At 46.9% G+C, this 26,630-nt stretch overlaps 2 protein-coding genes across 4 annotated transcripts; both read right to left on the reverse strand.

Annotated features, from left to right (window-relative positions):
• Nucleotides 1–760: 760 nt before the first annotated feature.
• paf1 (PAF1 homolog, Paf1/RNA polymerase II complex component) lies at nt 761–5,654 on the reverse strand. 2 transcript variants are annotated; one of them, XM_060074951.1, is made up of 14 exons: nt 5,445–5,654; nt 4,997–5,029; nt 4,792–4,884; nt 4,574–4,695; nt 4,424–4,490; nt 4,079–4,180; nt 3,859–3,964; nt 3,643–3,711; nt 3,251–3,354; nt 3,012–3,128; nt 2,792–2,920; nt 2,513–2,618; nt 1,953–2,031; nt 761–1,475 (listed from the first exon to the last, which is right to left on the reverse strand). In XM_060074951.1, the coding sequence occupies exons 1-14, from the start codon at nt 5,489–5,491 to the stop codon at nt 934–936; spliced, it is 1,716 nt and encodes a 571-aa protein (XP_059930934.1). In that variant the 5' UTR covers nt 5,492–5,654; the 3' UTR covers nt 761–933. The 2 variants fall into 2 exon arrangements, with proteins under 2 accessions (XP_059930934.1, XP_059930935.1); XM_060074952.1 differs by having other exon boundaries at nt 4,997–5,026; nt 5,445–5,653.
• A 491-nt stretch (nt 5,655–6,145) lies between these two features.
• On the reverse strand, nt 6,146–26,551 carry taok1a (TAO kinase 1a). Of its 2 annotated transcripts, none has more exons than XM_060074946.1 (20): nt 26,288–26,551; nt 21,908–22,164; nt 21,244–21,315; nt 20,847–20,948; nt 20,688–20,733; nt 20,351–20,447; nt 20,122–20,235; nt 19,904–19,995; nt 19,633–19,726; nt 19,438–19,519; nt 19,122–19,289; nt 18,605–18,790; nt 17,795–17,923; nt 17,194–17,430; nt 16,583–16,711; nt 15,852–16,055; nt 15,014–15,253; nt 13,441–13,653; nt 12,823–13,005; nt 6,146–10,349 (listed from the first exon to the last, which is right to left on the reverse strand). In XM_060074946.1, the coding sequence occupies exons 2-20, from the start codon at nt 22,037–22,039 to the stop codon at nt 9,789–9,791; spliced, it is 3,081 nt and encodes a 1,026-aa protein (XP_059930929.1). In that variant the 5' UTR covers nt 22,040–22,164; nt 26,288–26,551; the 3' UTR covers nt 6,146–9,788. The 2 variants fall into 2 exon arrangements, with proteins under 2 accessions (XP_059930929.1, XP_059930930.1); XM_060074947.1 differs by lacking the exon at nt 26,288–26,551 and adding an exon at nt 26,066–26,281.
• Nucleotides 26,552–26,630: the final 79 nt, after the last annotated feature.

Here is a 26,630-nt window from a genome sequence, read left to right on the forward strand (position 1 = left end):
ATACATGTTATAATTGACTCCATTTATAGAGCGTTCCGAATAGTGATTTGGTGCGGGTGGGATAGGAAACCTCATCCACCACCACCACTCATGTCTAGCCCCCAGCCGGGTGACGCACAGCAGCCAGGACGCGCACACTACACACTGGCTACCTCAGTCGACGAGAGGTGATGAACGCTACAATCCAATTAGAGCCGGGGCTGATTAGGCGGCCAAGTTGCTACCAGAGCCAGGTTGGGAATCCGGCCAGGACACCATGTTTAGCAGCCCCGACTCTAGCTAGCGACGCCTTCTTGCCACGGGATCGTTAGTGACCGGATGTAGCCAGGACCCCGGATTTGCGGCTCATGCGAAAGACCATGCTCGTTTCCATCCCAAGGCATTGGGGACATCACGTTGCCAGACGGATGGGCAACCCCTACTGGCTCTCCAGCACCTCTATCGGCTCCATCTGGTCTCCCATCCAAGGATGGCTAGGCCAGAGCCAGGACAGCCCTGCATGCATGATGATCCCCTACCCACCCACCTACACTGATTAAGACACCCCCCCCCAGTGCAGTGATTAGTCGATTGGCTGGCTCATTGACCGCTGCCATTGATATAGATGGATGGAATCTGGTTTCCTAGGTTAAGCAACGGCGCAACCGTGACACACAATCGTATACATATCGAAGGTGTGCTGCCCCCAATTACACACACCTCTGTTCTGATGTAGTCACATGGAAGACTCATGACGGGTGTCATATTTTTTTTTTATTAAAAAAAAAAAAGGAAACAAAAACATAATACACTTGCACTTGTCTAACCAGCTCCTGCGGACCGAAGCCCTCCACTTCCGCCTGGCCGGAGAGGCTCTCTAAAATCCGGCAGAGACAGGGCCCTCTGCCCTGACACCAGCCGGAACCCCCTGGCGTGCCCCCCCACCCCGGGCCCTCATTCGCTGTCACTGCCGTCGCTGGAGTCGGACGCCTGCTCGCTGCCGCTGCCGCTCTGGGCGCGGCCCCCGGAGTGCTCGCTGCTGCGGTCGCTGTGCGCCGGGGATGCGCTGGCCCGGCTCCTCCGGCCCCCCCGGTCCTCCTCGCTGCCGCTGCCCTCCTCCTCGCTGCCGCTGCCCCGGGCGCCCGAGCGCTTGGGCTCTGTGATGTCCGCCTCGCTGTCCTCGTCGTCGTCGCTGCCGAAGATCTCCTCCTCGTCCCGCATCTCGCGGGTCCGCTCCCCGCCGCTCTCGCTGCCGCTGCCGCTGCCGGCGCCGGCGCTACCGGCGCTGCCGCCGCTGGGCTTCCTGACACGCCGGGGCTTGGCCTTCTCGCGCTCTTCCTCGCCGCCGCCCACCTCCACCTCATCCTCTTCCTCCTCTTGCACCACCACTCTGGGCGGCCGTTCCGGCACCTCTTCCTCGTCCTCATCCTCGTCCTTGTCGGAGTCGCTGTCGGAGTTATCCGCGTCGCTCCCGCTTCCCTTCTCCTTCTCGTCACCTGGAGACGCCACAATCACACAGCCAGGGGTCAGACAGGGGCAACACCGCCAGGGGCAACAAATAGATCAGACAGGGGCAACACAGAGAGGGGCAACACATGGTCCGTGGTTTTAAAAACTCATAATGCTACAATATTATTATTTTTTTTAATCAAGACAAAATCTGTACAAAATAACCCTCCATAAATCACCTCGACCAAAGATATGTCCATCTTACTTTTTTTTTAATAAACTCAAAAACGTGTAATAATAAATAGAACCATCCATCATTCGAGTATATCCCAACACATTCGCAGGACGGTGTTAATTGAAATTTCAGACATTCACTGAGCCTTTACCAACTTTTCTAGGAGTAGATTGAACCCAGTGAATAAGTCCATTGCCTCTAATCTATCCTGCCTCACCTCTATAAACAGGCCATAAACCAACAACGATAAAAACGAGGAGAGAGAAAGAGCAAACAACAAACAACGGACCGGAGTCCTGCAGGTCCTTGTCCAGGTCCTCCTCCTCATCCTCGGGCTCATGGTTCTCCAGCTGGGCTTTGCGGGCGTCCTGCGGTGAACAGAGACAGAGGTGAGGGTTACTACACTGGGACAGCTTCAACACAACCACACTAACCAGTACCACGGCCAGAGCCACGACCACCTAGAAGTAGGATTCAAAGTATGTATTCATGGTCTTACAGGATGAAAGGAACAATATTACACATTAGAATCGGGGGTTTTTATGATCTATGTCAGGGCTGTTTATACATCTAATAAAACTATTGTCAGGTCTTTTGTGTGGGCCTTGCTTAATAAAATGTTGGTAAATGCTCAATACGACACTTAACTTTAGAGTATACATTGTTTGATTTTATATACATTATATTCTATTTCAACACAAAATTGTTGGCCATGGAATCGGTGTCCTTTATAGCCCAACCAAACTTAAATTGAACACTGCTAGCAGCCAACTCACAGAGCATTGCCTTTGGTCCCATAACGTACCTTAAACACTTGGCACCAGGTCTTTAAAAAGGTGGAACACTCACCTGGGCTTCCAGCTCCTTCTCATTCATATCTCTGTGCTTGCACACGAGCACGGCGTTGGTGGTGGACTGGGCCCCTGCCTTCGCTCTCCTCTTGCTCAGACGCACTCTGCAATGAGCAACGTCACAACACCGCAAGCGCTTAACGTCAAAGGTAAACGCCGTTTAACGAGGCAGCCCCCTCTGATTCCTCCATCGTTTGAACTATGATCTTGATCTATAAAAGTAACCATTCATTTTTCTTGCAATACAATTTTTTTGAAGGACTGCATTCTGGGTTACCTTGTCTCAAGCTCATTGTAGTAAACACCGTCTCCATCCCTGAAGATGAAGAAGTAGTTCTCCTCATAGCCCTTGCTGGCTTTGTTCTTGACGTTCCAGTTGTACTCCCTCGCGATCTTGTAGTCGTACCTGGAACACAGAACGCGTTGGCGTCAGCGCGGTCATGATCGAGTCATTGAAGGCGGCCGTGATGTGAGAATAACCCAACGTTTCCACTTACAGCTCATCAGGCATGTAGTCCAGCTCCTCGTCCACGTCTCTCTTGCGCTTGCGGATGGTCTCCTCGTTGGGCAGGAAGTAGGCCACGAATTGATTTCCTTCCTCATCCATCATACCTCTGCATGGAGGGAAAATAAATAACGCAATTGGTTAGAATTCAATGGCATGTCACTGTGTCACACACAATCTCTCTCTCATACACACACACACACAATCACTCTCATACACACACACACACACCTGATCATGGCCTGAGACATCATCTCCACTCCGGCGGGAGCGGTCATGTCTTTAGGAGCAGGGTCAGAGTCAAAGATGACCTGAGCACATGGGTTGATCCACATCTGAAAGGAGTAAAAACACCAAGCAGGGTCATTAACTATTAAAAAAAAAACATTGGTCCATGTGCATGCATTGCCAAGCAGTAATTACATTACTTTAAGGTTCAGCTGAACCAAAATAATATATACACAGGATTGGTTAAATGGAAATCAAAAAACAAAGATATTAGAAGAATTAAAAACTGTGTTTATTGTGGGAGCAAGAATAATAAGGTTCCTAAAATTGAATTACAAATCTCACAGACAAGATCACAATACAGACATTACTAAAGAGTTAAGAGCGTATCTTACCTTGAAGTCAGGGAACGCGGGCATAACTTCCACAGGAGTGACTCTGGGTTTACTGTAGTGCGTGACGATCTGAAGAGGGCACAGGCACGTTTAGTCCCAAACACAAGCATATAATGTTTCACTTTAACTATAAGCATTCTTAATAAAATATTAATCATGATGTCTATACGTCTAAAGGAAAATGCGGATGGGAGCTACAGAAATGACATCACCCACCGGTTTCTGTGCATCCTCAAAGGTCTTCTCAATAGCAGAGATCTGGCTGTCTCTGTCCTTGTAGATCTCCTCTTCGGTGAACTGTTGTTTGACAGACACACCAATTCTGAGGAGAGAGACCGGCGGGGGAAAGTTAAGAATCAAAGAGTCAAAAGTAACAATTGTAAGAAATCGAATGTTGCCATGTAGAATTAACAAACATTCAACTAATCGAACTCACTTGACTTCAACTTTCTCATTGCATACACCGTATCTGTTGAACTCTGTAGAAATGTACTCCGTCTTCCTCATCCATGGCACCACCTTGGCGTGCTGCTGCGACCTTTACGAAGAGATGGGGAAAAACACAAAACATTCAGCATGATTTCAAATAAAAAGGTTCCACGTCAAAATGAGTATTATCCGTTTTAAATATGCAAGACAAAAAAGTGAATGTTACACGGTGTGTTTGTGTGTGTGTGTGTGTGTGTGTGTGTGTGTGTGTGTGTGTGTGTGTGTGTGTGTGTGTGTGTGTGTGTGTGTGTGTGTGTGTGTGTGTGTGTGTGCGTGTGTGTGCGCGGCTGACCTTTTAGAACTGGAAGGTGCTTGCATGTCCTCTTCCAGTAACTTTTCATCAGCTGGATCCAACAGAACTGTAGCGAAAAAATCCAAATGTTACTGTAATATACATGGTAGTGTGTAGCTTTACAAGCCTCACTTTGACCAGATGACTTACTGCTGGGGTCAACACGGTAGGTGTCAGGGTTGATGAGGTCGATGGTAACCCCCAGATCTGGTTCTGTCAGCAGCTCATGTTTGTGCTGTTTCTCCAGGGAGGTGGCTTTGTACTGCACAAATCTGTTCCAAGAGATTCAGAATAGCCAGCCGTCAAGAGTCTGACTAAGGCTACTACTCCGGTGAGACTCTACTCAGTGTCAGTGGGGGGGTATTTACCTGTGCTGGTCGAATGGATATGTGATGAATTTGGGGTCGAAGGGGATGTCTGGAAGACTGTTGCAGTATTTGACCCGACAGACCACACCTGACCTGTTACAAGAACAAAATGAGAAACGTCAGTCATCATAGCTTTAGTTTTATTTTACTTATAAAGAGGCTAATTGTATAATAACGAACATGTTGCCATGTGTGATGCATTTACCTCTCCGGGACAGTTCTGTGAGAGGAGCTCCTACTGCAAAAGGAAACACAATGTCACATGTTCATACATTTGACAATACACAGATCCATTCTTGAGGCGGGACTGTCCACATATTTCAATACTTATGCTGTCCTTAACCACAACCTAATTATAATTGCTTAATTGGATATCCGCAGACCTATAGCCTATATGGTAACCAACACCTTCCGTGCATGGAGTTACATGATAATAAACTAAGTAGCGTAGCAACCTAAAATAATATTTGCATCTAGTTTGCGTGTCCGCCTGGGCTATTGCCAATCATCACTTATGTGTTGAATACGTGGTATATTATTTTACATGCACACTGCAGAAACTAACCATGTTTATTCGTTATTAATTGCCGGTCAGCCACCCATAGCACATCCATACAACTAACAGACTTAAGTTTAAACTTAAAGGGGTTCACCTGTGTCCATCTTCGCGCTGCGCCTGAGTCTGAATAGTCGGAGCCATCGTCTACTCAAGTCCCGCACACCTCGGGCCAGCACTGCTCGACAAAACACTTTCAATCCAACACAATCTACAAAAAAAACGGGTCCACTTTCAACCCCGGAGTGGACTTGTGTTCTTCCCTTTCCTCCGTCTCTGCCTTGCAAATGAACCCGGTTCTAAAATGCGGGTCAACAACAAATAAAGATTTTGTGGAGTTAAAATAATGTGCGCCCCCTAGTGTTGTGGCATGTTGTGGCAGCTGGTTTGTATGCATTATTTTGCTTAGTAATCTTCTATGCTTGAATTCATAATTTAAATATTCAATTTCTAAAACAGCTATATAAGCAAACGTTAACACCTTCGATGAAAACCTCAAACCACGTGGTAAACGACACAGGATCTGGTGAGGTGAAATACCACACTTTAAGGCTCCACCCAATTTATGAGGAAAACTGTTCAAAGTAGGACATTACACAATAAGAGGTAATCAGAAGAACATGATCCTGATATTACAGTACGCAACGGCACCAACCTGATTTCAACTAACTCCCTCTCCTCCAACGACCATGGGCGACCAACTTGAGTCATTTAATCTATGCAGATAATGTGTCACTATAGTCTAGTGGAATGTTTTGGAACAATAATACTGCAAGACAAAAGAAATTGCACCACAGGTCAAGTTATACTAAAATTACTTTATTACAGCTGATTTCTGTTCAATATCCCTCTGCCAATACAACAGTAATTATAATACAAACAAAATGGTACATTTGATCCTAGGTAATTCGCTTTGCTTAAATCCACCATTTCTTTTTTTGTTGGTTTAACTCTTACAAGTATCATCTTATAATCTTTCAGACATTCAATAACATCTATACATTTCAAGACAGAGTACATTAAGGTGTAGTGGTAATGCTGTGGCGAGAATACTGACATCTTCAAAGAAATGCAATCTCTTTTCATATATTTGCCTGTCACCACATCATCGTTTCACGCCACTGCTTTAGAACTCTGCCAACGGTTTGTCTATAAATATATGCATCGTGTATCTCATGCCGTCAGCCCAGTAAAAAACTAAAAGACAGTTCAACCAAGGAAATAAGACGTGTGTGTGTGTGTGTGTGTGTGTGTGTGTGTGTGTGTGTGTGTGTGTGTGTGTGGTCGGGTTTTGGTATGGCACAGTGTTTGGAGCAGAGAGGGAGGATCTCAGACTGTTCCGCGGTGGTTGACGCGGTAATGAATGCGTTACGGTCAGTAGGACAGAAGTTGACACCAAGCGTTAGAATCGTGACACAAATAAAAGTCCAGGTGGGTGGAAGGAGGTCCTATGCACAACAATAGGACTCCCTCGCACGAAAACACAACGGGGAACGGACCACAGATATTGTTGGCGTTCTGACTGTGTTTTGACCTGACATTAATACAATTTACCTTGGCTTTTGAGCAAAATGTAAAATTCCCATAATCTTAAATACACCCCCCCTCCTGGTCCGCCATCGCTTTTACTAACAACCAAAAAAAAACCTGAATGGAACCTGTTTTATTACACAAATAGCTCAAGCTATTGACAATGGGTGTTAAGACAAAAAAAGAAGTTGTATATTGGTATTATGGGGAAGCAAAACCTATCGCACAACATATGTAATATGACAAACCCAAAGCTCTCTGGTGACCGAGTGCAGAGCAAAACAAAACAATCCACCCATTCAAATAAATAAACACCAGTCTTGCATTTCTTGACCACTTGAAAAGGATGCGAAGGGGTGAGGGATTCACGCACGGCCACAAGGCTAGGGACCGCTCGAATCTCAAAGAGGAGAAGGACGAAAGAAAGTAATAAAAAGAAAAGAAGGAAATCGACTGAGTTTCATTTTGATCTTAATGGTCCGTTGGCTAAGCAAATGGCATTTTAAAGTAAACAGCAAATACATGCAAATAAAGCATTTAGTGTAGTATCGATGTACACAAACCAAGAATATCTTCCATAAACTACTTTTGGACAACTCAATAGGATTTTTATTTTGAGAGCCAACATTTTCTTTTATAATATAATATCAGTGTATTCTGCAAGTTAAATAAGGTTAGTTTTTTTTTAAAGTTATTTACTTTATGCAAGTTTAGTTTTAAAAAGTTTTATCTGGAGAAGGAAAACAAAAATCAATATTAACAAAACTCCATCTCAGAGATATATGGGAAGTTCTTTCCATGTAATTCTGGATTATTAATGTTTAGGCCTATTCATGATTCAACCCCGGTATTAGTTAGCTAGTGACAAATGAGGGGGAGGGTCGAGGGATGTGATTAAATGGTGGGCAATCCAAACAAATTTCATGACTCACAAAACCTGCTAAGTGCATTCATTTTAAAATGCTGAGTGAGAGAGAAACAAACATGGGTAGACTAAGTAATTTACCCAAGTGCATTGCTAAATCTATTAAAAAAGAAAAGAAAAGAAAAACGGTGTAATGTCAACCTCTGCTAAATTAACGTAATGCTTTCATACTTAAAAAGCAACACTAAAAACTGTGCTTGATTCATGCACCTTTGCGTTATGTAGGTAAGAAGATAGGTTTTTTTATTTGAGTCCTCAGTGTTTAATTTCTCAGGTCCAAACTTGTATCTTCATTAACAGTGTCGTTTTTTTTAAAGTTATTTATTTTCTATTCACAGATGCATTGCCGAGCCTGCTGTTATGGTCAAGGTTTCTGGCTTTACACGATAAATCTATTTGCATGTTCGGGCACTTCTTTCAGACACATCCTCGCTTCTCTCCCTACTTTCAACCAGGATCAATGAAAATATCCCCAACGTGACCGTCCATGTCTGGGGTAATCTTTAGGTCAAAAATAAACCCTGAACTGAAGACTCTCTGGACAGCTATGGCTAGTTGCTCCCCCACACCCAACTTGTGTTTAAAAAATAGTATTCTTAAGAAACATAATATAAACTTCCTTGACCAATTCCTAATGGCATCTAAATAAAAAGCCTTTCAGGGAATTTGGTAATATTCAAGGCAAATTATTATTATTATAACTAATTATATATCTATATCTATAGATATAGAAATATATATCTATAAACATCTAGATATAGATATCTATATATATAAAGATAGGTTTAAAGTGCTTTAAATAGGCAGCAGTTTAACAAGGCACGCATAAAATAAACATATCCAAGGGTCCTTTTTTTAAAAGGCAACTAAGTCTGTCTCCTCCATCCATCACATAGAATGCAACATTCTCCTCATCAAAGCAGTCTGAACAATCTAAAAACATTGAACCTTGAAAGATAGTATCGCTCATTCGAGATATATTCCTCATATTTTTATAAAACTTTATATAACACCCACATTACTGCATATGTACAATGAGTATAAGAAAACTACAATTTAGACTTTGGGATCTTGCAAACTTAAGATTTGAGTGGATATGAAGCAATCTGAACATTCAAAATAAATTGGCATCCATTTCAACTAAGTTAAGTTGTATCACTTAAATATGTAACAGCGTTTAATAAATCACAGGTTTAAAAAAAGGAAAAGGCACATATTTCTTTTTTGAGCTGCAACAGTTGCAACAAAACAACGTAGCCGGACAAAGTAAGGGGTGGCACGAACGTATCTTAATTTTGGCGAATGACTGAGGAACTCTAAGTATTAGCTTTTGATACTATAGGAAGACAACTGAACGTCAGAGCATTGACCAATACAGCAGGCTGGCAGCAAAGACAGCGGAGCACTGTGTGTGTGGACTGCGACGTGGGGCCAACAGGACTAGGGTCGGGAACAAGATCAACTCACTGTGATTGCGTCACACAACATTTGTAAAGGACATAGTTAATACAAGTCAAAGGCTGTCTTTTTTTTCTTTTTTCCAACAGTGTTTCATGTGCAAAATGAGAGCAATGGCTGAGATAAAGCACGACTTATAGATTCTAAATGATAAGGAATTTGATTGAAGAGATCTCCAAATTAAAAAAAAAATATTTAAGCTAAGTGTGGACACTACGTCGGTGTTAAAACTAATTCTGAATCTATACGTGCGCTGGAAAACTGCTTTGAGGAAGGGTGGAGTCATCCCAGCCCTTTTGACCTGAGCAACATTGATTTCACCACACATCCCTATCTGTACACGGGGGAGGGGGGGGGGGGGGGGGGGGCAGGGAGTCAAGGTGAGAGAAAGTGAGGGAGAGAGAGAGAGAGAGATAGCAATGTGTTGTGAGCGGAGCCTAAACATCTCCAGCTGACTCTCCTCAGTTCACCGGACTCTGACCCCCAGGGTGGACTGGTGCGGGGGGTGGGGTGTATGCATGCGTGTGTCTATGTGTAAGACAGATGCGACCCGTTAGATATCTGAGAGGTGACACTGGCGCTCCTGCTCATGGCCGGCTCACCGCGCCCCCCCGACGCAGTCCTCCGCAGGGCCTGGGGGCTGTTGTGCCCGCCCCCCGCGCTGTTCCGGGACAGCAGGTGCCCCCCCACCGGGTGCCCCCAGGGCTGGGGGGTGCCGGCCGCCTGCATGCTGCCGGGGCCCCAGCTGGGCCCCAGCGACCCCCCGCCCGGGCTAGAGTGGTAGTGGTGGTGGTTGCCCTGGTGGCTCCCCGCGGAGCCCATCACCACGCCCCCGCCGCCGCCCCCCCAGGGCGACCCCCGGGCGGAGCCCCCCACCTGGCGGGGGGGCGTGTGCTGGTTCCAGCTGCCCGAGGCCCCCGGGAAGCTGTTGCTGAGGGCCTCGGGGGAGAGGTTGGACAGGGCCATGTTGCTGAAGCCCAGCCGCATGCTCTCTGAGTCGAAGGCCTCGATCTCGCGGGCCTGCCGCTCCAGCAGGCTGCGGATGCGCTCCACGCGCTCATTCTGCAGCGACAGCATCTCCTCCTCGATCTGGGGACACGCACACATGCTCCTTAGTACACAGACGGCCCTTAGTACAAATGCAGACGGCCCTTAGTACGCACGCACTCTGGCCCTTAGTACGCACGCACTCTGGCCCTTAGTACGCACGCACTCTGGCCCTTAGTACGCACGCACTCTGGCCCTTAGTACGCACGCACTCTGGCCCTTAGTACGCACGCACTCTGGCCCTTAGTACGCACGCACTCTGGCCCTTAGTACGCACGCACTCTGGCCCTTAGTACACACACACTCTGGCCCTTAGTACGCACACACTCTGGCCCTTAGTACGCACACACTCTGGCCCTTAGTACGCACACACTCGGCCCTTAGTACGCACACACTCGGCCCTTAGTACACACACACTCGGCCCTTAGTACACACACACTCGGCCCTTAGTACACACACACTCGGCCCTTAGTACACACACACAGCCCTAAGTACACACACACAGCACTCATGGCGCGTTTCCACTGCAGGGTGCGGAACGGATCGGATCGCAAAGGTGCGGATCGGGTCGTGTTTCCACCGCCAAAAGTGGGCGTGACCCGGACTTAGCCGTACCCGTTTTGGCCTCGTTTTCAGGACTCCTCCGTTGGGGTACTGAAAACGAGACGAGACGCCTGAAAGGGTCCCGGGAAATTCTAGCTACACACCCCCTCCGTTGATTGGTCGACAGAATCATCACTTCCGGGTGACGCGGGGATAAAAACAAACAAACAGTAGCCTCGAGGTATTATTCTTTACAATTAACATGTCACGTAAAACTTGATCGGCTGGCGGCCGAGTGTGAATCGGCTGGGATGAGGATCAGCACCGCTAAATCTGAGGCCATGACTCTTAGCAGGAAACCGGTGGATTGCTTACTCCGGGTAGGAAATGAGTCCTTAGCCCAAGTGAAGGAGTTCAAGTACCTCGGGGTCTTGTTCGCGAGTGAGGGTACTATGGAGCGTGAGATTGGCCGGAGAATCGGAGCAGCGGGGGCGGTATTGCGTTCGCTTTACCGCACCGTTGTAACGAAAAGAGAGCTGAGCCGCAAGGCAAAGCTCTCGATCTACCGGTCGATCTTCGTTCCTATCCTCACCTATGGTCATGAGGGCTGGGTGATGACCGAAAGGACGAGATCGCGGGTACAAGCGGCCGAGATGAGTTTTCTCAGAAGGGTGGCTGGCGTCTGCCTTAGGGATAGGGTGAGAAGCTCAGCCATCCGTGAGGAACTCGGATTAGAGCCGCTGCTCCTTTACTTAGAAAGGAGTCAGCTGAGGTGGTTCGGGCATCTGGTAAGGATGCCCACTGGGCGCCTTCCTTGGGAGGTGTTTCAGGCACGTCCAGTGGGGAGGAGACCTCGGGGAAGACCCAGGACTAGGTGGAGAGATTATATCTCAACACTGGCCTGGGAACGCCTCGGGATCCCCCCGTCAGAGCTGGTCAATGTGGCCCGGGAAAGGGAAGTCTGGGGCCCCCTGCTTGAGCTGCTCCCCCCGCGACCTGACCCCGGATAAGCGGATGACGATGAGGATGAGGAGGATGTCACGTAAAACGCTTGCTTGGGCGAACAAGGAGGTGGGGACGTTCGTCTGCATTCTTGGGGAGGAAGACGTTGTTTACGATGTTTACGTAGCTGCCATGGCGATCGACATCCGGCCTACCACAAAGGGTACTGTCGGCAGTGGAAACGCGACCTCGGAACTGAGCTGGGCATTACCGCCCCCTCCCTACCGCACCTTTGCGATCCGATCCGTTCCGCACCCAGCAGTGGAAACGCGGCATTAGTACCGGCTCTCCGCTGCGTGGCTGAGCTCTCACGCACGCACGCATGCACGCACACACGCCCGGCGGATAGCGCTACAATAAGATACTACATTTAGGGATAATTGCAATCAATTATACGTCTATCGTCAATTATAGTTCAGTGTTAAGTTACAACACTAGTAAAAAAATAATACGTTGTACTAAGGCATTTTACACCGATGTACTCAGTGTGTTGAATAAGCTACCGAGGATCGGAATGGTTCATTCCTTCGTCACCACGGGCGAGACCAAAGCCTGTTTGTGCGCATGCCAAAGGGGAGCTTAAAACACAGATCAGTGCCTAGTTGAATTAACTTGGTACACAACAACACCGTCTGCACATCAGCCCCATGCCTGACTTGAATGGTAATCCCCTAACAGTCAAGAACAGTGAAATATAGCCCCTGAGCTGTTACAGTAATTTAAATTAAGTGTTAAATTAAGTGTTAAATTAAGTTAAGAGACCCTCTTCAATGGTATTCCACAAGGGCTGGTGTACTTAAGTGTTGAGTTAAGTGCTATGTTAAGTGTAAAGTTACGTGTAAAGTTAAATTAAGTCACCGTTTTGAAATGGGATTACCAAACAGTCAAGACGGGGTGACGTGAGAGTTCCTCTCTTAGGAAACAGTGACAGCGCCCCCTGATCGCCCATACAGCCCGGTGTGATGCTGACCTTCTGCTCCAGCAGGGCGCGGCGCAGGGACACCCGCTGCTCCAGGTGCTTGCGCTCGCGCTCGTGCTGCGCGTCCGTCTGCATCTTGATCTTGCTCTGGTAGGCATTGAGCAGCTCCAGCTCCTGCTGCAGCTGCATGCGCACCACCTGACACTGGGACTCCTGGGCCTCGTCCAGACGCAGCTGTAGACGGGGGAGAGAGAGGAGGACGAGAGAGAGAGAGAGAGAGAGACGATGACAGAGAGAGAGAGACACACAGACAGACAGAGAGAGAAGTAGGGATTAGGTGGGAGAAATGTATATACATATAGATCAGAAATAACAGATAGATATGCATAGAAGGGGAAGATTGGGGCAGGGGAAGAAAAAAAGAGACAGACAGAGCGAGAGACGATAGAGTGTGAAAGAATATATATAGACAGGGAACAAAGAGATACAAATAGAAAGATGCATCAGATGAACATAACTAGAGAGAGACAGTTGGAGAATAAAAGAGAGCCCAAGACAAAAAATAGGTAGAGTGGGTTGGAAAGAAAAGGCTGGAGGATCAGCGAGCATGAGACCGGGACACCGTTTCCGAGAAGGCCTGCTGCTTTATAACCAGGGGCGTGGCCTCACCGCCTGGGTGGAGAGCATCTCGTTGATGGAGTGGTCGTACTGCTCCGCTAGGATGGCCAGCTTGCGGTGCTGCTCCTGCTTCAGCCTCTTCAGCACGGCCTTGTGCTCTGCCTTGGGCGTGCTCTCCAGCAGGTGGTTCCTCAGCGCCTTGTACTGCCTCGTCTGGATCTTACACGTGTCCTGGAACTGCTTCTTGATCTGCAGCTCCTTGGACTGGGACACGAGGTGCACATAGAGGTGGGTGAGTGGATAGCTTTGCTTTTGTATACCAGGAATGGGTCAACCTAACGATTGTGTTTGGCATGAAACAAATGTTATTGCAAATATTTTGGCCGTTGCCTGAGGCAGTGAACTGGTCAACAAACATCCAAGTGCAAGAGTAAGGGTGCAATCACACTAGGCCATCTGGCCGTGGCCGTTTTCACACCTAACCGTGCTCAACTGGCCCCATTGTTCTCTGGCCTGCACTCACACTAGGCTATCTGGCCGTGGCCCGTCGCAACTGTGGCCTGGCCACGGTAGGCTCTTGTACATACGTCATCACGTCGTAACACGTCATCACCAAGCGTCCGCTGCATTGACCATAATAAAGTCTGCCACCAGTCAGAGTTTTAACATCAATGGACAACAACACAGAGAACACAGTTCGCACTTGGCTGAGTCTGTTGCTTATTTGGAGCCGGAATGCCCAAATGGCTAACAGACGCTCGACTTCTCTATGGGACAAACGTGAACCAACAGTTGGACCGCTTGACGCCATGTTTACCGTTTAAGGGGAAAGAAGGCTCGTCGCATGGACTATACGTCTTCCAGCTCAGGTTGCGTAGCCGTGCGTGTGCGTGTCTGCTCATTAGCATCTGTACCGTGGCGGCCCGTACTGTAGCAGCACACCTCTCCCAAGTGGCCAAATTGGCCTGGCCTGGCCAGACTCAAACTGGCAGATTTGAGCACGGTTAGGTGTGAAAACGGACACGACCACGGCCAGATGGCCTAGTGTGAGTGCACCCTGAAACTGTCTTTGAAAAAGTTCCACCCAATAAAAAACAAACAGTTTAGGCTACCGAAACTACTGGTTTAAAAAAAATAAATGTAGCTATCCATCTCAACTCAAAAGTATAATATCAAGTCCATTGAACTTGTGATACAATAAACAATAAAAATGTAAATCTGCAAATTCCCCCTTATAATAAAACGGTTCACAAGAAACCCAATGCAGGATTACTGTCTCGTAAACTACAGGACATTAGGCTTTACTAGGCTAGGAGTTTCACGACATGACACTTCTAGAAAACATAACAATGGTTGCACCATCTGCTGTTCAAACAGTGTACTGCACAAAAAAATAAAAATAAAAGATAATCCAACATCACACTGCATTCCGACAGAGCGATTCTGTGAGGTACAGGTGCTACTGGTATCAGTACCTGTGGGGACCATTGACCAGTACCAGTGGTGAACATCGACCAGTACCTCCGCAGCCCCAGTTCAAACCTTCTTCCCACCCTCCTTTACCCCCATCCCTTCCCCCCTTCCCCCCTTCCCCCCTTCCTCCCCGCGGCGGCGGGACCCCCACCTTGAGGCTCTTGGGCTGCTGCCGGACCTCCATGACGTGCTTGCGGCGCAGCTCGCGCTCCCGCCTCTTGTTGTACTCCTGCTGGTTGGTGAGCTCCGTCTGGTGCTGCAGGCGGGTCAGGTCGGTGCGCTGCCGCTGGATGTTGTTGAGCTGGCGGAACTCCAGCTCCTGCATGGACTCGTGGTGCCGCAGCAGCATGGCATGCTCCAGGTCCCGCTGGGTCTGGCGCTTGTTCAGCTCCTGGGGGGGGGGGGGACCGGATTAGAGGGGGTTTGGAGAGACTCTCGACTAGAGCTACCTGATTAATCGATTTTTATTCGTAATTCGAATTTATGGTCAATCTCTAAAAAAAAAAAACGTATACATGCACGAAAAAAGTGAGCGTTTAGAGTTTGCCTAAAGTATGTGGCAACCAAACTTTGCTTTTGTTATTCATTGTTAACCTTGAAATAAAATCCAAACTTAAAAAATACATACATTTGTAATTTATAGAAAAAAATATCTTCATCCCGACTTAAAACTGAGGATATAATACAAATATATATATATCCGAATAAGCGCAAAAATAGTACGGTGATATATTGTTTCTCCTTCTGAAAAAAGTCGCTTTGGACAAAACAGCAGTAACAAGCAGATTTTGGAAATCTGCCTCTTCTGACATCACTAGAGGGCGTCTCACCTCTCGGACTAGGTCCTGCATATTGTTGTGGTGTCGGGCCCCAGGGTGGTGGTGTTGGGGCCCCAGGGTGGTGTCTCACCTCTCGGACTAAGTCCTGCCTATTGTTGTGGTGTCGGGCCCCCAGGGTGGTGGTGTCGGGGCCCCAGGGTGGTGTCTCACCTCGCGCACTAGGTCCTGCTCGATGTTGTGGCGGGCGGTCAGGATCCTCCTCTTGAAGCGGCGGCACTCCAGGTCCAGGTACTGCCGCTGGCGCCGCATCAGGTTGGCCTCCTCCTCCGCCTGGAAGTGCTGGAAGTTCTCCTTCTGCTTGGACAGCCACTCCTGCTTCTCCTTCTTGGGCGTCGACTGGTTGTCGTTGAGCTCCTGGAAACGAGGGAGGGATGGATTGGTAGGATGAGGAACGGATCGGAGATATATAGATATATATATATATATCTCAATACGGCGATGTATTGTCACCCTTTTTCGTGCGATACGACAATCGATACACTGGCACCAAATATCAATTTTATTTTCTTAAATATCCATATTTTAATGACCAAAACAGGCGCTCTAAACATATATCCATGCTCCACGGGGTGGGGCTTAACACATGAAGAAAGGAAACTTTAACGGAAGTAAATTAACGAAAAAACTCAGTTTGGACTATGAATAGACAGAGACAGACATTTTTTTAATGTTTATTTTGTATTCATAGTTCGACATATATCGTGATTTATCGTTATACGATTGGCAAAGAAATATATTGATGACTGTAGAATCGCTCTATCGCGATATTATCGGTATCGCAGGCCATGTAACGGACATCGTATCGTGATTCCCTGTGATTCCCACCCCATGTCATTTAAACCCAATGCGGGAGCTCTGTCGAGCAGCAGAGTAGACGGTACCTCTTTAAGTTGCTCCTTCCGTAGTTTGTACTCCCTCTTCTGGGACTCCAGGAAGCTGTTGAGCTCCTTCTTCTGCTGGCTCTGGATGTGCTGCTGGAACTTCTTCTCGTCGTTGGTGAAGGTTTTCGCCTGATGGGGGAAAGATGGAAACATATCGTTAGCCTCGTAGCATAATTGCCCGAGTCATATTTTAAGGTTAATCTTGTATTTAGTTTGTCAAATAGATGACTTAGGCAGATGGTGATTATGGAATTTGAAAAGCACCCTGATTTGGCTTAGGACATAGTCAATGAGACACAGTGAATCATCAGTGTAAGGAGAGTAGAGTTTGGTTACACATCACAATTGGGCCAAAATATGACTTAGGCTATCAATTATATATCAATTATACTATTGAGGCTAACGATATCAATTATACTACGAGGCTAACGCTATCAATTATACTATTGAGGCTAACGATATCAATTATACTACGAGGCTAACGCTATCAATTATACTATGCGGCTAACGATATCAATTATACTATGAGGCGAACGATATATATAAATACAACCAAGTTTCATGTGAAACCATTAGGGGGGGGGGGGGGGTCAGTAGCTGCGGTGACGTACGTCTTTTTCCAGGGAGCCGTGGTGCTTCTTCACCAGCTTCTCCATCTCCTGGGCAAAGCTGTTCCTCTGGTTCTCCAGCTCCTTGTCCAGCCGCAGCCGGTGTTCGTCCATCTCCGACTTGAGCTTGTTCTCCAGGGCCATCAGCTGCTTCTGGTGCTGCCGCCGCATGCGCTTGTAGCCCGACATCTGCTCCCGCAGCTCAGAGTCCTGCTCGTGCTCCTTCATCTGCCGCGTCACCTGGTAGACGGCAACACACACACTGTTAAGAGGGCAGCTATGAAAGTGTCTGGTCTTCTGGAGAAACTCTTTGTGTAGACAGGTACAACAATAGAATACATTTTGTAAAGATTTCATTGATATGCCAATACGAAAAGTTGCACTATACGGTTGACATGACCGTTGGAATAAACCAGTTATTGTATTTGAGACTTTTTGGGTTATTCATGCTCATGTAATAAAAATCTCTGATGAACTTTCACAAGCAGAATTAATAATAACTTCTTCAGGCAAAACAAGATATGTTCTCTATGAGGACGGACTGGCGAAATCAACACAATCAGGAACCCCTTTTCAAACTCCTCCTTCTCCATCCAGTGTTTACCAGAGAAGCCGTTCGTATGGTGGCAAAGTGCTCGCGGTTGCGTTTTGGTCTTGGAACATGAACAGAAGGGGACTGGGACTCGGGTTGACCCGCGTTGGCCTCGGGGTCTTCATGGTTGGCCTCTTCCTCCTTGGGGGGAGGGGGGGGGGGCACATCCACAACAAACAGAGAATTTATTCCGTAGCACATTGACAGATACAAGATAACACATGCTATTGACAGACCGTGCTATCTCTTATCTCGGGGGGCCAGACTCGTCAAGTAGCTAGGGTGTTCCGGTACGAAGCGTCTTGGTTTCAAACTCTATGTCCACAGTGGGACCGATGGTTTGGGATTCGGACCAAGAAGCGGAAGGACCTTAACCCATACCTGCTTCTTAGAACATGCATCTAAACTTCCCTTTAGCAGATGCTCTAAATAAAAAAGCATCAGTCAGTTTCCACAAAAAAACTCAACTCATTTTTGCAGAGTTCACCTAGACTCTGCATAGCCACCCCCCCCATACGCACTTATTGAATGTTGTATGTCAAACTTGGTATCGTGTAGCATCTTATCCTAGCTATCTTTGCTGTACACAGAGAATGGGTTAACCTAGCGATTGTTAGTGCTTGGCACTTGGTTCTATGAACATCCTTACTGTACCGACATTGATATGTCGTTTCTGACAATTGTACTTATTGTAAGCCACTTTGGATAAAAGCGTCTGCTATATGCCCTAAATGTGAATCAGCCAAAATGACTTATTAGTACAGGAGTGCATCTTAAGAGGAGACGGGTTCCTGTATAAGTAATCCCCACGGCCCCACTAACCGGTTTGAGGTGGATGACGGAGCTGTTGGATATGACGGTCTTGTCTCGCTCCATGTCCTCGGCAGCGTCTGTCAGGCTGTTGACGGAGCTGCTCTGAGAGCTGGCGCTGATGGACATGCTGGGGATGGACTGGTTGCTGCCCACGCTGTTCACAGTGCCCGTCCGCCCGGCACTGTTCTCCGGCTCCTGAGCACGAGAACACACCCGGCGGTCAGAGACACTCACGCTTACTGGTAGGTATTGATGTGAGTGTTGTTCAAAATGTAGCTGTTTTTTTGGTGGAAAACCCTATTTTGGAAAGTTTCCTGGTTTCTTTTATGTCTTATTATGTTCACAGAATTTTCAGGCAAAACAAAAAAGGTTGATGCAAATAAAAACACTTTAGTGAACAATACGAGTTATCATAAGCCTAAACCTAGCCACACTGTGCCTAGATGTAACAGCAACACTAGCAATCAATATAAACAGTCGCTGGAGCGGAGAAAGAGACAGAGACAGAGTCAGAGACAGAACAAACCTCCTCGTCGTCTTGAGCCTCTGCTGCAGGCCCGTTGTGTGCCTCCTGGAACAGGATCTTCTTCATCTTGCGGTACTGCAGGTTGTCCAACTCCCGCACCGCGTCCTTGGTCCGCGAGATCAGGTCCAACACCACAGACTCCGGCCTCTCGCGTTGTACAAAGGCATGCTGGAGACGGGGAGGGGGGAATCACGACATTTAATCGAATGAATTGAAGAAAGAATAAGCGCAAAGTCGGTTTGGTAATATTTGATTACCACAGGATTTTGAATGCATCTTATCGGCATTAATCTCTTGTCGATCCCTGTCGTCCTACCTTCAACAGCTCTTCAGAGTTGGGTCTGTCCTGGGGCAGTTTCTGAAGACAGGAATCTACAAAGTTTCGGAAATATTCCGTCCTGAATCGGAAGGAAAACGGGTTAGGAGGAAGGGGAAAGAATTAAAATGTTGAAATGAACTAATTGTATGTTATTTTGCATCGGCTCAGATAAATGCAGAGAAAGTCACTCACCATTCACTTGACATCAGTGTGGGGCTCTCATTCTGTGCTATGTGGTATAAGGCACTCATTGCATTCATATTAAACAGTGGAGGTTTTCTCTCAGCTGCAAAAAAAAACACAATGCAACACAACACACACATAAGTCAGATACATGGGTTCTGACTCAATCAGTGTATGCAAATGTCATTTTATTATCTCTACTACCAGATTACCATTATGTAAACACAGAAAAAACAGGATTCTGTGTTTGAAACACAGCATTCAGAATAACGACCCTTACCCAATTCAATGCAAGTGATCCCTAGTGACCAAATGTCAATCTTCCCATCATACTGGCCCTCATCCATAGCCAGGATCACTTCAGGGGCCATCCTGAGAAAGGGTCGACATGTTAGCCACATACTTTAGCTCCAAAAGTTACCCTGAGAACTTTTGCAGCAGCATCAGGATAAGTTATTGATATGCCCATGTGATGGTCATGAGACGTTCGCAGCGTACCAATATGGTGTTCCCACAAAGGAATTGGCGGGTGAGGCGATGGACGCCGAGCCAAAATCGGCCAGTTTCACTTGGCCTGGTTCTGTCAGCAAGACATTGCCTGCCTTGATGTCTCTGTGGGAGACAAAGGGAAGGGAAGGGGAGATTACAGCTTCCAGACACATGCAGCTGTCACTGCTCAGCGTGGTTGCCCGTCGTACCCCTCACACCGCGGGCGGACAAGGCTTACCGGTGAATCATGTTGTGGGAGTGGAGATACGCCAGGCCTTGCAGAGCTCCGTGCGTGATCGCAGCTATCTCCACTTCTTGGAGAGGCTTCTTGTGGACTGAATGGAGAAGGTTGGACAGTGAGTAAGTGAGGCGACTTTAAGACTGTAACTATGATTTGAGACCGTATCTGTGATTTCAGACGGCAACTGTGAATTCAGACATACTGTGTTACCGGTCTATGCAACCAAAACATTAACCGCGACTTAAAAAGGTTGATGTTCAATATGGAACTATGAATGGGTATTACTGGGACATTAAGGATATAAATATAAGGATCTACAAATGAGACACCATACCCTCCAAGAGGTCTGAAGCGGAGCCCAGGCAATACTCCATCACCAACTGAAAACAGAGAAAGTACTCTGAGTAAATAGGTTGTATTTCCCCACAAATATATCACCTCCATACACTCAGTCAGTCACCAGCAGCACAAACGCAATGTTGTAAAGTCTCACCCAGGCCGTGTGCTCGCGTAGAAAACATCCTTTGTACTCGATGCTGTTTGGATGTTGTATTCTCTGGAGGAATTTGACCTCCTTGATTATGTCTTGCCATTTCTGGGAAATTATATTAAAAAAGAAATGTTAAAATGTATCGACAATGAATAATAGTCATCTCATAGAACTGGCAAAATGGTGAGCAAGGACAATAACAGTCATTATGTACTCCAGAATACTTCCCAATACAACTTGGGAAAAACCCCTTTGTATGTGCATTCGCCTAAAAGCAAGGAGTTAGACAAATAGTAATTATTCTGTCTGTTTATTTAAAGCGTTTATTTGACAGCTAGCAATATTGACTTTCGTACAATGACACAGAAGGACGTGTAAGAGAAAACAGCAAACATTGTACCTCGATGGACTGCTTTCCACTATAGGACATCTTTTTGATGGCCACCACCTCATTTGTCCGAATGTCCCGTGCCTACATTTGACAAAGAATAAAAGTAAGACATTAGAATGATTCATGGGGTTCCTACACCAGGAACAGAAGTGAAAGTCCTCAGACTCCGAACTCTGTTAGAATCCCAATGATCCTTCACTGAATCCATATGATCCTTCACTGAATCCATATGATCCTTCACTGAATCCATACGCCTGACCGCCCAGACCTCCTCTATCCAGGGACAATTTGTTAACTCTAGAGTTTTGGCAGGAAGCTGAAGAATTTGTAATTGTATGCATTGATACTTGTACTTGCACCCCTTTGAAACAGAGGCTTTAACTTCCGACAAATGTACTTACTGTAAGTCGCTTTGGAGAAAAGCATCTGCTAAATACCCTGAATCTAAATGTAAATCTTAGGATAATGTTTAAAAATACTTTATCCAAGTTTTCAGGAGCGCTTAAGCTAAAGGGGGTTAAAAATAAACTGTCTTGAGTTGAAAAAAAAAATATCAATATTATCGATATTATCTCTTCTAATCTTCCTCTCTAGCGCAACCCTATGTCCTAAACAGTACCCACAGAACTGCTCTCATAAACCCCAGTCCCAGATCGCAGTCTCCAATACTCACAAAGTAAACGGCCCCGAAGCTGCCATGTCCGATCTCCCGCAGATCCGAGAACAGCTTCTCGGGGTCCTCCTTGAAGAACAGCTCTGCGACCTCGGGGTCCTTCAGGTTCCCGGCGCGGCTGGCGTTGGGCATATTGTTTGGGGTTGGGGGAGCTCAATGCCACCACCGCCGCCAGGAACGTTCTGGATCTGCGACAGTGACGCGACAGCCCCCACGATGGCTCATCTGCGGGTCAGTAGCCGCATGCGTGTCAAGACCTGGGGGGGGAGGAGGCAGAAAGTGGAGCAGGTTAGGATACAGTGCCTTTCCTGTACCGCGCTGAGAAGGCATTACGGACGTGGGTGGTTGATTGTGGCAGGCGACAGAATGTGGGAGCCTTCACACTCTTTTCAATGCCCCCACATGTGATGATGGAACGTTTTTTGTTTTTTTCCGACGGAAACATTTGGGAAACTATAATGGAAAGAAAAGCGAACCAGCTTTAGATTTAGAGGGCGAGGTCGATGAGGGCTTTAGATTGAGACGGCAGCGACGAGACAGTGGAGTCCAATACGAAGACAAGTAGACGAATATCAAATAAAGACCTAGAATAGGCTCGGTTGAGACGCAAAGGGGACTCGGGTGAAGTCAGGGAGCTTGGACAGCAGCAAATCCTGGGGCCTTTTGCTGACGAGAGCTACACGAGATCAGTCTCTGGTTACCATGGTAACTCACAGCACTACCATAAACTAAGTGCCTTTGCTCCTGAAAAGTATGTCTCCGCTCATGCCTAGTCCGTACGTATGTGTTGCATTGGGATGTTCGAGATTAGTAGACTAGTAGACTGAACGACTATGTCGGTTTAACCACTCCCCGCCTCCCCCTCTCTCAGAGGAAAGTATTCCTGCGAAGAATTGATCGCGGAAGCACGTACGCCACGTGCTATGTCCTTGATCAAAAATAGAAATACGCCTATAGGCCTAACATACCAATTCAAATGAGTCGTCAGAAGATTGCTAGTTGTGTAAAAGTTTAAGAACACATATTTGTGTGCAGCAGCAAACAAGTCCCTGCTCTAACAAAGGGAGCCACGAGCGAGCCACTGACTGATGGAGAGGTGACAGGGGCGACGCGTCGTAGAGACAAAGCATTCCACTGACGGCACTACTCGTTTAACCGGTAAGGAGTTCGTAAACACACACAGCGAAAACCTCCCCGTCGGAGAAAGAAGAATTTAGAAAATCAAACGCCATGTGGGGTTGCCCGATGGTTCAATTGAAGTGGTAGGGATGCACCCTGTGGTCATAACGTTATGGACCAAACCCCCGATGAGATCAGACTTTAGTTGGACAGTGTAGAGTTCCACGAGAAGTTTGTGTCTGTCCATAGAGTTCACAGAATAGGGTTGTCATTTGCTTTCCTCCCTTTATCAACATGAGGAAACATCTTAATTGGTGTAACACAATCTGTTTTTATGCCAATACTGATTTGATATTCTCATGAGTGATCAGAGGGATTAACCCATTATAATATTTAGCCTAGGTTTTAGCCATTAATTAGTTTGTAGAGATGAATTAACCGACTTGATTCATCAATGGACATGGGGGATGCAAAATATTTTAACCTTTTGCATCCTGTGATGCGGCATGGCCTATTACACAAGTATAAGACCGGGTTGCACACAGGCCACCACATTAAAGTCAGTCTTGTGGGTTATAATTTTGCACAGTAACTCAAGTCTGAGATAACCTACGGTGCCATTTTCAACCTCAGCAGATGTAACTGATTATCTACGGTAGCATTTTGTTTATTATTATGGGTTGGTATATATACATATAGATTTTTTTTTTTTTGAGTTTTGCACAAAGGGAAGTAAGTGTGAAACAAGTAGATGAATCTGTCATTGGGACGAATACATTTAGCAAAATGACCATAACCCTTATACAAAGGAAGCATATACCGTTTCACAAACTGATTATAGCCATCCTATGCCAGAATTTCGAAACTAGAACGGAACTGTATTATCTCACTACACAAAGTCTTCGTGAAATCCGTGCCCATGAAAGGAAACGCTGTCAACGGCTAGTTAGTTATAAAGTCTACTTTTCAGGAGAACCTCGTATGCCTCACATTGAGGAAACTATGTTGACATGTTAGTGCTGCAGTTGCAATTGTTTGGAGGTGCGTCTTGTGCACAATAGTGTTTGATTCACTTGAATGGCTCAAGCAATCTGCAAATTTAGAGTTTATCGGCCGATCACGTGTCTAGGGGGCTCCCCGTTCACGTGTTTATCGGCCGATAATGATCACCGATCAAACGGTGCATCACTAACCTTAAGCGTAATTGTGAAGCCTGGTTTCAGAAACATATTCAATACCTGCAAAGGCGTTTGTACACATCCATAATGAGGCAACGGCAGGGCGTATATCTAGTCATTGTAAAAACTACGAACCAAGAGTTTCCTAAGCAGCTCAGATGATCAGATGCAAGCAGATACAGAGCTGACACCAGAGTCACAAGACTTCTCCCTCAACCGGGAAGGAACACCACATCCACCCACCCCCACCCCTCATCCAAGTAGACCTCTTTTGTCCCACCAAACACTGGGCAGCTCGCTGGGATGCAGAAGCCCCGGCGTTGTGAACCAAAGCCTTATGGCCATGCGGTGACTGTACGCGTCATTGTGCCTCACTACATTGTTGCTCATGAATGTGTCCCAGTGTCACCGTTTAATGACGGGCCTTTCAAACACACGAGCACGTGAGTGATGATAACTGATACCTTCGTGAAGTCCTATGGCGTGCCAGCCACTACACACGCAGACAAGAATGCAGTCAGACAGGACAAAGCTGGAGGGCTGCAATTCCCTATGTGCTTCTCTCTGTGCGCCCAGTGCTCTGCATTTTTCAGCACTTCCTGTTCACAGGCTGAGAGGGGAGGGGACAACGGCAATTAGGCAACTGAGTAATTGCTCCTTTTCACTGAGCAACAATCACACAATTGGTAATGGTAATTTAATTGTAGCCAAGATGAAAGAAAGCATGTGATTTGTTGTGTTGCCTTTTCTTTTCTTGTTACAAAAATCGTTCTGTGTGAAATAGGCTACGGCCGTTTGATCAAACTATATACATCACAGTCATCACTGCTCATGTGATCTGGTTATCAGGAGTATCGATAAGCACACAATTATATCAACTTTAGTTTCCTTTTGCCAATCTTATCAGGAAACACCATGGACGTCGATCGATGACACTGCACTTTATTGTTTCAGTAGAGTAGGGTTTGGTGTCCATGACATTAATGCTCCAGACATCAAGGTTATATCCTACTTTTAGTGTGAGTTATATCATAATCAAACATTTGTGTCACCCAGACAGAGACACAAGTATAATCGAAGATCAGCCCATCTCTGTACCAACTTGATTCCACTTTCTTGTCTTTTTAATCTTCCAGCTAGCAGCACATGTAGCTGGCCAACACCTTCCTGTACTCCGTGCTCCATCACACCAGCCCTGGAGAAACAGACTCCACTCCTTACGACAGCCCAGGAGGAACAGACAACCACTCCTTACGACGGCGACACGATCGCAACTCCTGCGTAATTACGCACACCGTGAAGTGTACAAACGCCATAACAGACATGCAAAATTCGTGATAAAAACACACAAACACGCTCACCAAATATCACCAGAGGGCGATTGACAAACTACTTTCCCAGGGGTGGGCCAGCTCCTCTACCAGCCAGAAAACTACAACAGCCCTGGAGGAACAGACACCACTCCTTACACCAGCGACACGATCACAACTCCTGCGTTATTACGCACACCTTGAAGTGTACTAACGCAATAACAAACACACACAAGCACCAACAGACAAATGCGTTATAAAAACAAACACACCTCACCAAATCTCAACCAGAGGACGATAGACGAACTACTTTCCCAGGGGTGGGCTAGCTCCTAGCTACCAGCTAGGAGCTGCAAAACTTCCAAGCAGCAAAGTGTTAAACACCGACCAGACGGGTTAAACCCCCGAGTTGAACCATTCCTATACATGATCTCAACAAGTGTGGACGAAAACCACAACGAGGCAATGCAAACGGGGGTCTGTGTTCAACTAAAGTAAGACTTAAGGACTGCTCGCTAGCTCCCAGGCTAGCCCGATTAGCTCCCACTCACCCTCCTCTGACAGGCCGGGCTTCAGCAGGGAGCGTCGCGGCCCGGACTGCGTTCACACGGGGAAATAACACCTCCACACCGACCGCTGACACGGTAATGTGCTCGCGTTATGTGTGCATGGCTTTGGACGTTGTCAATCGACGGCGGGACACGGATGTCCCGGTGAATATGAGGTTAAAATCCCCACCCTTGGACGAGTCTCGACTCCCACTCCCAGCTTACCAAGATGGCGGCCGGCCGCTCCGACGCCTCCTTCGGTGAAAACACGCTCGGGAGACGGTGAGGGAAGTTCAATAACACCGCCGAACTACCCGTCAAAGCACGACGACAGCGGGCCAGACGCTTTGTAAACGAAGGAAAGGGTCCCTAGCTGAGACCAGACTACTGACGTGGTCGATATTTCGTGTGTTTATGTTGCGGCTCTGATTTGATATCCGTCTTCCCTTAGTTGCGAGACATCGGACTACATTTCCGGTTCAGTCATCGGACTACATTTCCAGTTCGGCCTGTCGCAGTAAAGGTCCTCCCCAGATACGGTCATGTGAAGACTGTAATTATTAATCGC

Source organism: Gadus macrocephalus, chromosome 16, assembly GCF_031168955.1.
Source record: "Gadus macrocephalus chromosome 16, ASM3116895v1".
Taxonomy (NCBI): Eukaryota; Metazoa; Chordata; class Actinopteri; order Gadiformes; family Gadidae; genus Gadus; species Gadus macrocephalus.

Bases quoted from the DNA above. Each gene is read 5' to 3' on its own strand.
- paf1 (XM_060074951.1), bottom strand. From the start codon at position 5,491: ATGGCTCCGACTATTCAGACTCAGGCGCAGCGCGAAGATGGACACAG. The intron at 5,030-5,444 runs GTGAACCCCTTT...TTCCTTTTGCAG, and splicing joins CAGCGCGAAGATGGACACAG to TAGGAGCTCCTCTCACAGAA. The intron at 4,181-4,423 runs GTCAGCCGCGCA...CTCTTCGTAAAG, and splicing joins GCACCTTCCAGTTCTAAAAG to GTCGCAGCAGCACGCCAAGG.
- taok1a (XM_060074946.1), bottom strand. From the start codon at position 22,039: ATGCCCAACGCCAGCCGCGCCGGGAACCTGAAGGACCCCGAGGTCGCA. The intron at 21,316-21,907 runs GTGAGTATTGGA...TGTCAAATGTAG, and splicing joins GCTTCGGGGCCGTTTACTTT to GCACGGGACATTCGGACAAA. The intron at 16,712-17,193 runs GTACGTCACCGC...TTCCCCCATCAG, and splicing joins ACGGCTCCCTGGAAAAAGAC to GCGAAAACCTTCACCAACGA.